This window comes from Neofelis nebulosa, chromosome 4 (genome assembly GCF_028018385.1).
Source record: "Neofelis nebulosa isolate mNeoNeb1 chromosome 4, mNeoNeb1.pri, whole genome shotgun sequence".
In the NCBI taxonomy this organism is placed as follows: domain Eukaryota; kingdom Metazoa; phylum Chordata; class Mammalia; order Carnivora; family Felidae; genus Neofelis; species Neofelis nebulosa.
Window position 1 is genome coordinate 30,930,720 of NC_080785.1, and position 12,614 is coordinate 30,943,333.

At 38.5% G+C, this 12,614-nt stretch overlaps 1 protein-coding gene across 2 annotated transcripts in view; it reads right to left on the reverse strand.

Moving 5' to 3' along the window:
* ING3 (inhibitor of growth family member 3) overlaps window positions 1–5,498 on the reverse strand; it is a 29,211-nt gene extending 23,713 nt beyond the window's left edge. For both annotated transcript variants that reach the window (XM_058724481.1, XM_058724480.1), the window contains exons 1-3: window positions 5,340–5,498; window positions 5,021–5,092; window positions 2,266–2,366 (exon numbers count right to left, since the gene is read on the reverse strand). In XM_058724481.1, coding sequence (XP_058580464.1) covers window positions 2,266–2,366; window positions 5,021–5,092; window positions 5,340–5,367 — 201 coding nt within the window. In that variant the 5' untranslated portion in view covers window positions 5,368–5,498. The remainder of the gene's footprint in view (window positions 1–2,265; window positions 2,367–5,020; window positions 5,093–5,339) is intronic.
* Between the last annotated feature and the right edge of the window lie 7,116 nt (window positions 5,499–12,614).

Consider the following 12,614-nt stretch of genomic DNA (forward strand, 5'->3'; position numbering starts at 1 on the left):
TTAAGAACAAATTAATAACTTAAAAATATGTGCAGTTAGGACATAAAACTGCATTTTCATTATCATACCCTGTATTCAATGTCAGTCAACCTACATCAGCAATAAAAACCCAGTTAAGGATAGGATGGGGATGGGGTAGGATTAGAAATTTTATACAATGGTTAAGAATCAAAGGAAGATGTTAAGCATTCCTAAAAAAGATATAAGTAAAATTAAATACTATTCCAAGTCTAGCCTCTAAACTAGTAAAAGTTATGTGAACTAATGAATACTCCTTTTCTTTCAAAGAAAACGTTACAATTTATCTAATTTATACTCTCCATTTTTAATTTTTTTTAATAAAAGTATAAATATTGAAAATATTCTGACCTGCATGTCTCTATTTTCCAATTGTTCTGGAACTCTCAGGGGTTTTTTTGTTTGTTTTTAATTTGAGAGAGACAGTGAGAGCGAAAGAGTGGGGGAGAAGGGCAGAGGAAGAAAGAGAGACAATCTTAAGCAGCTCAGTGAGGAGCCTGACAAGGGGCTTGATCCCACGACCCTGGGATAATGACCTGAGCAGAAATAGAGAATAGGACACTTAACCAACTGAGCCACCCAGGTGTCTCAGAACTCTCTTAAGCTAAGTATTAATTCCTATAATTCATACAATGTCAATCTATACTTTAGATTTCTCCTCATATAAAGCAAATCATTTAAAAACATAGAAACCATGGACTTTTAGACTTTTAAGGGTATATCCAAGCTGCAGTGCACCAAAAACTTAATAGGTTAAAGGAATAATAACTGACTTGGTGTTGCCCATTTGACCCTTGAACATGGCGGGGGTTGGGATGCCAACCCCCCTGCAGTTGAGAATCCACATAGAGCTTCTGACTCCCCAAAAGCTTACCTACTAACAGTCAACTGTTGACTGGAAGCATTTACTGATAACATAAACAGGAGATTAATGCATGTTTTGCACAAGCATTATATTCTGTATTCCTACAATAAAGTAAACTAGAGGAAAAAATGTTATTCAGAATATACTTTTACGGTACTGTTCTGTATTTGTCAAAAAAAAAAAAAAAAAAATCCAGGTATAAAGTGGACCCATCGATACAAACCCATGTTGTTCAAGGGTCAACTGTATATGTGATGTCTATACTCATACACACCTGGGTCTCCAGGTATCCTCCCAGTCAGGACCAATTCTGTTACAGATTCTAATTTTTTTCTCCTAACAGAAATAATCTTCCTCCCATGTGGCAAAATAAATAACACAATACACGAAATTTGTAGCTTTCAAATTTCTTTCTCAGTTGATCTTTGATCAATTCTATGAAGGACAGGGATGAAGGAGCCATTATTATCAGAGATATTAAAGAACCTTTCCAATGTCACACAGCTAAACGGAGGTCACGACAAAACGTGGGTCTTTTATGTAGTTCTTCCAATGTATCCCAAATACACTAGGTCATACATTTAAAGCAAACCTTGGGAGGAGATCTGATACTCATTCTAATCTGGAAGAGACCTAAGAGTACTATAAAATTAACAAAAACTCAAGGAATTCTGTATTTCTAGGCCCAATTCATAGAGAGTTTTAAATAAAAGATTTTTGAAGGATCTTCTCAACTCTTAAAATTCTGTTCTTCTGTGATTCCACCAACTCAGGTACCTAGCAATATGTAAAATATGCTTCAAGGTGTGCTATTTTTCATACCAGTTTGGGGCCAAAATTAGAAGACAGTATTTTCATCTCTAAAGACAAGGTAACTTTAACTACCTGTAACCAGAATAAAACAAATTAAAAGAAAAAAACTGTACTTTTTATGATTCTGTAACTCTCTAAAAAAAGTTGCTAATTTTTATTGCCAAAAAGTTATTAAAAATTCCTACACCTAGGGGTGCCTGGGTGGCTCAGTCGGTTAAACCATCTGACTTCGGCTCAGGTCATAATCTCGCAGTCCGTGAGTTGGAGCCCCGTGTCGGGCTCTGTGCTGACAGCTCAGAGCCTGGAGCCTGCTTCGGATTCTGTGTCTCCCGCTCTCTCTGCCCCTCCCCTGCTCATGCTCTGTCTCTCTCTGTCTCAAAAATAAATAAAAAAATTAAAAAAAAAAATTCATACACCTAAAGCTCTAAACCACAGCAAAATATTTAAATTTTAAAGAGCCACTGGTAACTTTCCCTCATTCTGAGATCCAGAAAACTATTTCATTTTAAAATATCTTTTTCAGAGAGTCCCAATATTTACTGATAAATCATCCAGAGTGTTGAACATACTTTTTTGATGGATGCCATTTGTTCTTCTCTCCACTCCGGTTTATTTTTCTTTGCATTCATAAAGAATTCACTGACTCTTTGTTCTAGTTGATCCATTGCATCTATGACATAATAAAAACATTTCATATTTAGATGACCAAATTCATATACTGAATATACATGCTTTGATTTGGGGAAAGAAAAAAATATCTGACAACATACACTCTTTCACTTGGCCAATAACTTAAATATGTCATGCTTTGATTATGTAAATGCTTTACTTTAGAAAAAAATAACAATTTTCTCTACTGACAATTTATTTTTGTTATTTCAAAAATTTTCCAGTCACAAAGGAGTCGACTACATAGATAAGTTCTGTACGACAGTATTTCAATAGTACAGCCTTTGGATCAAAAGCTAATGGCATTAAATCAGCCAAATGTGCCAAAACACAATTTCTCATCGAAAGTACCACTAGAGGGGTGCTGGGTGGGTCAGTCGGTTAACCGTCTGTCTTTGCCTCAGGTCACAACCTCACAGGTTTTTGGGTCCGAGCCTTGAGTCAGGCTCAGTGAGACAGCTCAGAGCCTGGAGCCTGTTTCAGGTTCTGTGTCTCCCTCTCTCTCTCTCTCTCTCAAAAATAAATAAACATTAAAAAATTTTTTTAAAAAGCACCAGTAGATAATCCTCCCGTTTCCTTCTTTAAGTTTATTTATTTTGAGAGAGAGCAAGTGTGTTGGGGGGGGGGGGGGGAAGGGCAGAGAAAGAAAGAAAAAGAGAGAGAGAGAGAGAAAGAGAGACAGAGTGTCTCAAGCAGGCCCCACACTGTCAGTGTGGAGCCCGACCAAAGTGGGGCTCGAACTCACAAACTGTGAGATCATAACCTGAGCCGAAACCAAGAGTTGGAGGCTTAACCAACTGAGCCCCCCAGGCACCCCTACATTTCTTTTCATAAGAAAAAGTAATAAAACGATTTTAAATTCTCACTATATGCATTAAGCACCCGATTGTCTCACATCATGACTGAAATAGAGGGTACAATCATTTATTCACTTCATACACTATATTATTTATTCTAGATGTTTTTCTCTAAGCGTATGCCAAGAATGGTCATCTCATTCCATGTCTGCTAAAAAAGGAAAAGTTAAAAAAAAAAAAAAAGGGAGGGGTGGAATCTGTTGCTATGTAAGTTGAGGAAAACCTTTTGGAGATTTTCAGGGCATAATAGGTTTTTAAAGATTCTAAAAAGTCTTGCAGTTAATTTTTTAAAAGAATTTTCCTTTGTCTAAGTAAGCATTTTCTAACTTCAAGTTAAAATGAATTTTGTGAGCAAGCCAAAGAAAGACACAATTCAGACTTCTACACTACAATCCACCAAATAAAAGAAAGCTTCCATATCTTATCACCTTGTATTAAGTGCAGCCACATGAAACTGACAAGAGGCTGAGAAAAGTATATTCATGAACAATGGTGCGGAAGGTAGAGAGGGGCAGAGAAACAAGTGAGGAAAAGTACAGGTCCTTAGCTACCTCAAGGAATGGTTGGTTCTCTGATCTCTTTCCACAATACCCCTTTTCTCCCAATCATATCCCAAAACCCAGGTCTTCCTTCACCTCTACTTTTAAAAAAACAAAAAACATGGGCAGCATGAGAAACATTTCATGTGTATAGCCTAAACATCACTGGAATAAATGGGATCAAGAAACCTATTTTTTGAGGATACACCCCATGAAGGCCAGCCAGCCATTATTATCACTTATACAATTTAATTAAGGAATAGCTGAATTTCTCCAAAGCGGGAGTAACATCCAGCTATAAAGGTACACCAAACTATATACTTTAATTAAGTAACATATAATTCATTTCGCATTCTTAATTTGTAACATAGTATGTCTACAAGATAGTTAGAACAGCTATATTATATGCATTTCATAAAAGGGGAAAGTTCATGAGGTTCATTCAGAGCATGGTGGACATAAATTTGTACTTAAGTGTAATGTTGCTCTAAGTATTTACCTTATCTCCAAAGACATTGATTCTTTACTTTCTTTGAATTGTAAACCCTTTTTTAGAAACTCCACAGAAAAAAAAAATGATCATATAAACCACATACTGCTCTGTGAAAGAACAAGGTTAATTTTGGGAAAAAGTAACCAGACTACCAAGCTACCACTGATAGAAAAAAAGTCAATATTTTTATTACATCAGATAAGAAGCTTTACAGTAAAATCTTATTTCCTTCACTTCGAGAAAATATCATCCTGTTGACAATTGAGAATGTATCCTATAATGTGTAACTTTCCAAAATTTGACATTCCAAGTTCACCAGGGTCACTAAAGAACCACGTATCACCTATGCTTCTGTTTTCCGCTCTTGAAAATTTTTGAATAGAACGAACTTTAACAAAAGTATAAATGCTGAAATCTATGTTCCATACATAAGGGCTCAAGTCAAAATCTTCTCAACATTTACACCGATGTGCATTAAAACAGGTATCTACGTCCTCACTGAAGGTACAGAAGCTTTTATTGCAGAGTCTCGAATTCGAGAAGAAACAGATACACGTGCCCTAATGCCTCCTTCTCTTGTAAAAGCAAGGAGAAAAGTAGCGTGGAAAGCAAGAGGCAAGATTAGGCACTGCCTTTTCTTTTTCACAACTCCTTATCCACTAGCCAGTGAGCCGGAGGAGAGTCAAATAGCGGAGGCGATGAAGTCGATGGCAGGGAAGTCTGGACTGAACGCGCGCGGCGAAGAAGGGCAAACGCGCCGACTTACTCTGCACCTGCAGGTCCATCTCGCGCATCTCAGTGAAGCGGTCCCGCAGGTCCATTGGAAGCTGTTCAATCACTGTCAAAGGGAGAGTCTGTCAGAGGGGCGGGGCCAACGGCGAAAGTACGCGCTTACGTCGCTGCGTGCGTGCGTGCGTGCGGGGGGGGTCGAAGGAGCCGGCAGCCCACAGCGAGGCTGCCAGTTACCGTGAGAAAGAAACATCCCCCGCCTCCCCCTCCCTCCCGCCATCCCGCCTGCCCGTCCACTCGCGCTCTTGCCCGCCCGCAGGTCCCACAGACTGCCCCTGCCAGCGCCGCCCACTCACTTTCCAGATAGTCCTCTAGGTACAACATCGCGGCCCTTAGAGCTGGGGGAACGAGGGGGTCCAGGGGTTTATTTGTGTCACTCGCTGTCGCCGGAGTTTTGTCCCTTCCAATATGGCGCCTCCGCTAGCAGCACCCGCTCAGCTTCGGCGGAAAAAAAAAAAAAAAAAAAGAAAAAAAAAAACCACTTTGGCGCCTGACGGCGCTTGCCTCACTGCCGCCCGGAGCTGTCATTGGTTGGCTGAAGCAATGACGTAAGCCGACCGGAGCCCGCCCCCGTGCCATTGTGGGAAGTGTAGTTTCATTCCTTCCCAGCAGTTATTAACGTGCTGGCAGTTCCTCATGTAGAAACTACAAAAACCAGGCGTCCTTGCGAATGGAGCGCAACAGAATCTGAAATGCGGTGCCTATGTTTATTTGTTGATTTTTTGCACAGGGGATGACGGGAGTTGTATGCGCCTGCAGAACACAACTAGGAACAACTTTTCACCTGTTCTTTACTGCTATGATTCCATACCCTAGGGTTTGTGAGTCATAGATTTCAGATAGTGCTAGGCAAATAGAAAATGTTCCAACGCTAGAATAATCAGCAAAGTTCGGGCGACTTGGATTGTTTAAAACAGAACTCTCTGTTGGAATTTATCCTTAATATCCACTGCTAAAAATATAAATGGGACTTCTGGTTGGCTTCCATGTAACTAAAATAGTGTACACTAAGATTATGGGGTGAATATGAATTTCCCATATTAAAAGATGCAAAAATAGCCCTTTATAGTCTCCTACACATTTTATTTTGCGGTCTGTCTCACTGTCATGGTAATGTAATTGAACTATACATAGAACCTGCACCCACAAAAAAGAAGAAATAGTGAACAGGTAGAAATAACGGATGAAAACTTAATATCTAAGGGGCTGTTCTAATAATCACTTTAGATTACGTTGAGTAAACAGCCTGTATTAGATGTCTATAGTCCTGGGCGGTGTCTATTTCTACCTTTTGACTCCTCCCCGCACATGCTCCACCGTGATGTATTTAGTCTTTCACTGCTCAGTTTTCTTTTTCTTAAAAACGTTCGCACTCAGTAAAGGTTGGATTTTGTTCTTTTCCACCTGTCTTAGCTCTATCTGTTTTTGAGGGAAATTTGTCTTTAGTTCATAATTTAATGTTCTATTTAAATATTTTTCAGATTGGAGTTGAAACATTTTATGCATTTAAGTTTCCTGCTTTCCCCCTCCTTTACATTTTCTTATACTCAAGATTTTCACCGCTCTTAATCAGGATACTTACCTGTCATTTTGATGAATGTCAAAGGAAACTTACCTCAGTTCTAATAATTAACTAGTTTACTTTCTGTACTTTTATCTAAAATCTGGTGCTTTCAGTCTTCCTCCCTCCCACATTCCTTTCCTTCCTTCCTTCCTTCCTTCCTTCCTTCCTTCCTTCCTTCCTTCCTTCCTTCCTTCCTTCCTTCCGGCTGCTTTTAAGATCTCTTAGATATTTTTGCAGATATTTTTGCAGTTTCTCAGGGGTGAATCTAGGTTTGTAGTTAGTTTCTTTCTTTCTTTCTTTCTTTCTTTCTTTCTTTCTTTCTTTCTTTCTTTCTTTCTTTCTTTTCTTTCTTTCTTTCTTTCTTTTTTCTTACCGTTCAGAAAAATTTTAAGCCATGCTTGGATTTGAAAGGATTGCTGAATCTCAAGATTAATGTCCTGTAATGATTGTAGAAAATTCTCAACCATTTTCTCTTATGTATTGCTTGTTTTCCATGTTCTCCATTATCTTTTAGAAAATTTATGAGACACCTCTAAGACTTTGTCACTTTATCCTCCATTTTTTGGTCTTTATTTTATATGGTCCATCTCAATATTTTCAGATAACTTTTAATTTTTACAAATTCTATTTGATTCTTTTTGAGCCATTTTCTAATTTCTTATACATATTAAACATCACATGAACATCAAACAATCTATATTCTGTATCTGTTACATCCCAAACTGGACGTTTTATGGATCTTTTGTGCTGTTTCTTCTAGCTTTTGCTCATGGTGCCTATTTCTTTGTGGATTGTGATTTTGGATTCTGCACTCATGTTTCTGGAGTTGTAACTGTCAGAATTATCAGAGGCCAGAGTTAAAATTGAGTTTTCCTAGACAGTATTGGAATTTGCTTCTGCAAAAACCTAGGACCAGATTAAACTTTTCACTTAAAGTGTATTGGACTGCACAGATAGATTTCATTTGGCCTCAGATCCAAATGGCTTGGATTTGATTCTCAGAGGACATTCCCAGAAGAGATTTTGTTTTTCTTTCCTAGATTCCAAGGTCAAGTCAGCCATCAGATTTCTGACAAGTCAGAAATCTGACTTATGCATCAGATTTCTTCCTCATTCACCCTTACACTGGGAATGTAGTCCTTTAGGGCTTCAGATATTTGCCCCTGTTAGATTCCTTCTTTTAGATGGGTTCTTGGCTTTATTTCCTGACATTGGCATGCTGCACAGCTATAAAAGCAGGAGCTGTAGGTGTCCAGAATTTGACAGATAATCTCTTGACAAAATCCCACTTTGGCCCTCACTTATTTTTCAGGATACTCTCATTTTTCTTCTTTTTTTTCTTTTGTTCCTTTCTGAGTATTCCTTCATTTCCTACCCGTTCATCAATGTATTTGATATATTTTTTTAACCTAGCAGTTTTCAGCAGGTGTTTTTTCAGAATAGCTAAAATAGCATGCTATGAGAAACAAGAGAAATAGAAACTGAAGTCTTTCATTTTAGTGAAAACTGAGCTTCTTCAGGGAGTTTTCCATTTTAGGGAAAAATGAAATAATAGGAGGATCCCAGTTCATTCAATATACATATATACTTCAGAAAAACCAAAACATAATAAAACTTACATGGTATGTATTTTAGTTAACGAATGTAATCCTCATTTATGGACCATGTATCACATGCAGAAAATCATACATGTACACACATACGATAGTTTCTTACATCATTAGACTGTATAGTAGGTGCTACTTGGGGTGCCTGCCTACTCACAACCATTACCGTGTTTTTTGGCAGTGCTCCTTATATACAGGGGTGATGGTATCAGGACTACGTTATTGTGCTCTCTGATCCTTGCTCATTAATTTACCAGGGATGGACCAAAGCTGGACCTATTAGATGCACTCTCTTGGGATCTGAAATTGGGAGTGAAGAGACTTGGAGACTGAAGGCATCGTGGCAGATCTGCAGCACAATAAATACATGGTCCACAAGCTTCTGCTGCTTCTCCTTGCTTTCTCCCCCCCTTTCTCTGTCACTTTCTCACTAGTCACTAGTTGTATGACCTTGAGAAAGTTATTTTAACACTCTGTCTCCAATTCCTCATTTGTAAATGGAAATAGCAATAGTAGCTAGTGTTAGAGGGAAATAATACTGTCTATGCAAAGCACTTAGGTTGATGCCCAGTGAATGGTATGATGCAATAAATGTCAGCTTCTATTACCGTCCTCAGTGAGTCCCCACCTAAGTTACTCAGGTTGTAGATGCTCCTTTGTGCTTCTCTGAATTTTGCCTCGTGCTCCCGTTTATTTTGTGGCTGGGCACCACCTAGAACTCTAGGATTGTCCCACCTCCAACTGTTGTAATGTCACTGTCATGTGAAATTCAAAGGAGAAGTGATGTGGGAAGGGTTATATCAGAGTACTACTTAAAAATGGATGCAAAATACGACTGTTACCGAGTCTAAGAGAAAGGAAATTTTAAAGCCTTCATATAGCATGTTTTCAGGCAGACCTTTGCCTTACGTCTTAAGATTCTGCTGCTTCTGTATCTTATAAAGAAAACTCGATCCTCAAATCTTCATAGTAAAACTTTGAAATAAAATATTTTCTTAGCTTTGGGCCAAGTAGTGTATCCTCTCTGACAGACTTCTGTAATATGGGAAGAAAGCAACTAAAATTCTGTCTTTACATGAATGACTCTAATTTTACATCTTTTAAAATCCATTGAGTCACTCACTGGATCAGTTATAAGCAGCAGGATAATAGCCTTCACTTTGAGTATCTCTGGATGTTTCCAGCCTTTCCTACTCAAAATACCCACTAAAAAAACTTCTAGGGAAGGTTCTAGTTTCCTGACCTTGTTTGTGGGGGTTTGCAATAGAGAGTCTGGAGAAGAAGGGAGAAGGGAAGAAGACAACAGGGGATTAATGGGAGAGTGGGGGTTCAATGGATGGGAGAAGGAAGATATCGAACAGGGTGACGGAGAGATAGATATGAAGCTGTTATAAAACCATTCCCTCCGGGGCGCCTGGGTGGCGCAGTCGGTTAAGCGTCCGACTTCAGCCAGGTGGCGATCTCGCGGTCCGTGAGTTCGAGCCCCGCGTCAGGCTCTGGGCTGATGGCTCGGAGCCTGGAGCCTGTTTCCGATTCTGTGTCTCCCTCTCTCTCTGCCCCTCCCCCGTTCATGCTCTGTCTCTCTCTCTGTCCCAAAAATAAATTAAAAAAAAAAATTAAAAAAAAAAAAAAAAACCATTCCCTCCAAAGGGAAATTTGAGATAAGCTTGAAACTAAAAGAATGAAATCCTCAGGTGCCAGAAGTGAAAAGTAAACTCAAAGTCACAGTAGTGAACAGGAGTTGGAGCTGAAGGAGTAGAGGGTTTATAGGCCTTAACTGTTGGGTCTTGGGTTCTGACTATAGCAGAATGAAGACACTGCAAATTTTGAAATGAACTTCTAGACCCAGGGTGGAGCTGGGGTGCCGTGTTAGCAAACTGAAACTCGGATGATAATTGTCACATCCCTGTAAATGTTGCTCTTGATCAGACTTCCAATCAGCCAATCCCCAGATGCCAAGTTAATTCTAAGCTTTATACTTACTTTCTTATTCTTTCTCATGTGAAGGAAGGTTGACTCCTTCCTTCCTGAAGGAAGGTGTGGCTCCAGCTACTCAGATATTTTTATTGTTTTCTTCTTTATTCTTTATTCTTTATCCTATAAAATCTTCCTGCTTTCTACCCCATTTTGCAGTTCTCTGAAAGGAGACTGTCCACTTTGTTGAAGTGTTACAGTTTTTTTGCTTTTTGCTTTTTGTTTTGTAGCATCTAAATTACCTTCTTTAATCTTTTTGTAAACACAAGCCTGGGGTCATATACTTGTAGGGAAACTAAAGATAACCATCTTGCAAAAAGCCAGCAATCTCAACACACTGCTTCAGCGAAACTGACTGGGGAAACATCAAAGAAGCCACCCACCCATCTAAAATCAAGGGAGAGAAGGCAGCCCAGAGGAATTTAGACCTCAGACCTGCACCGTGCCTGAATGTCGAGTCCGAATTCATACTCCTCACAAGGTACAGAGACCCTTTACCAAGATAGTAAACATCGGTCTGGCCCATTTGAACCATGAAGGGGCCCATATAGGAGACAAATACGATACCCATTAGGATTGTGCCTCAAGCTAGGACACAAAGAACAACTTGTGTTGGAAATAAGCACACGTTCAAATATTACAAACCACTTAGGAAACAAAGACTCTGGGAGACTTCAGCAGCTAGAATAAACAGGGAATTCTAAATGTAAGTATCAGAAGTTATCATTGATGAAATCAATCCAGAAAGTAGAACAAACGAGCAAAGAGAAAATCAAAAAGATATAAAAATTGGAGGGTCAATCTTGAAGTTCCAATATCTGATTAATAGGAGTTCTTGAAAGAGAGAACAGAAAAAAAAAATGGAGACACTAAAGACTATATGCTCTATCATGACATTGAGATGAAGTTTCTGAATAGATAAAACTAATCCATGGTGATAAAGGAGAGTGGCCACCTCTGGGGAAATCGGGTGCTTGACTAATCTCAGAACCCTTACTGACAAGAACTGTTTCTTATGCACTGCTCTATTGATAGCTTGCAGAAGGCCCTCAATTCGTACGTGTTGCATGAATAAATAGAAGCAGGACTGGCTGGATGAAGCCTTTCAAATCAGACAAACCTGAGTTTGAACACAGTCTCTGTTGTTTGTTCATGTGACCTGAACCAAGTTACTTAATGTCCCTAACATAGTTTCCTCATCCGTGAAATGAGAGTAAGGAAGGGTAACTGGCACTGTCAGAATATGGGGAGGCTCAAAGAAAATAATGAATAAGAGTATCTAGCACCGTGACCTGTGCAGAAATGTAATCATGAAACAATGTTATTTGTAGAAGTGACAGCACCATTAGGTAAATGGTCTAGTAAGTACCGTTCCAAGGGCATCGCGATGGGAATGTTTGCCCCAGAGCAGACAAATAAGGGAAATCGTTGTCTTTGGGATTTAAAAACAATAATAAAACTGACTTTTACAGTCTGCTTTTATTTTTACTATGTGCCAGCAATTCTAAATAATGTCAGTGATAAAATATTTCTCCCTGAAAAAAAATATTTTGTTGGTTTAAGTTCTAAACTATCTCTGAAGTTATGGTTGAAGTTAATAAGTGGCACCACATATTCCTGTTAAATAATGGCTTGGACAGAAACGTTGAAAGCACAGTGATTATAAAGACAAAGACACGGAACTTGAGTTATTTCAATTATAGAATACTATATGATCACTTGTTGGAGTTTTTCTTTGTATTTAAATTTTAAAACAGTAAAACTGACTATAAACTACCAAGTATGATATTTTTGCTCATCAAATGCAAATTTTAGTTCATACATGAAACATATTACTGAATTTAATATCTTGAAAATACAAAATGTATTATTTTCAAATTGTTATTCTTGTTTAACTGGTACTTAATTGCTATTATATTTTAATGTTATTAGTGCAACAAGCCCGTATGTTTTTCCTTTTTCAAAAAAATGCTTGAATATAATTAAAAGGAATTAATCTATTACTTTTTTCCTTTTCACTGTAAAATTAATTAATTAATTATTCATTGTGAGCATGATTATGTAATGAAGTTTAACAAAAGAAATTTTATACTGTCTGAGTTTCTTTTCTGGCCATTACCATCATTTATTTCATGTAATGATTATTTTTGAAAATAACTTTCTTGTTAAGGAAAGGGGTATATTGGGGCACCTGGGTGAGTCAGTCGGTCGATTAACCCACTCGACTTCAGCTCAGGTCATGATCTTACGGGTTCGTGAGTTCGAGCCCCATGTCATGTTCTGTGCTGACAGCTAGGAGCCTGGAGCCTGCTTCAGATTCTCTGTCTCACCCTCTCTATGCCCCTCCCCCACTCGCATTCTGTCTCTTTCTGTCTCTCAAATAAACATCAAAAAAATTTTTTTAGAAGAGAAAAATTTAGAAAGAA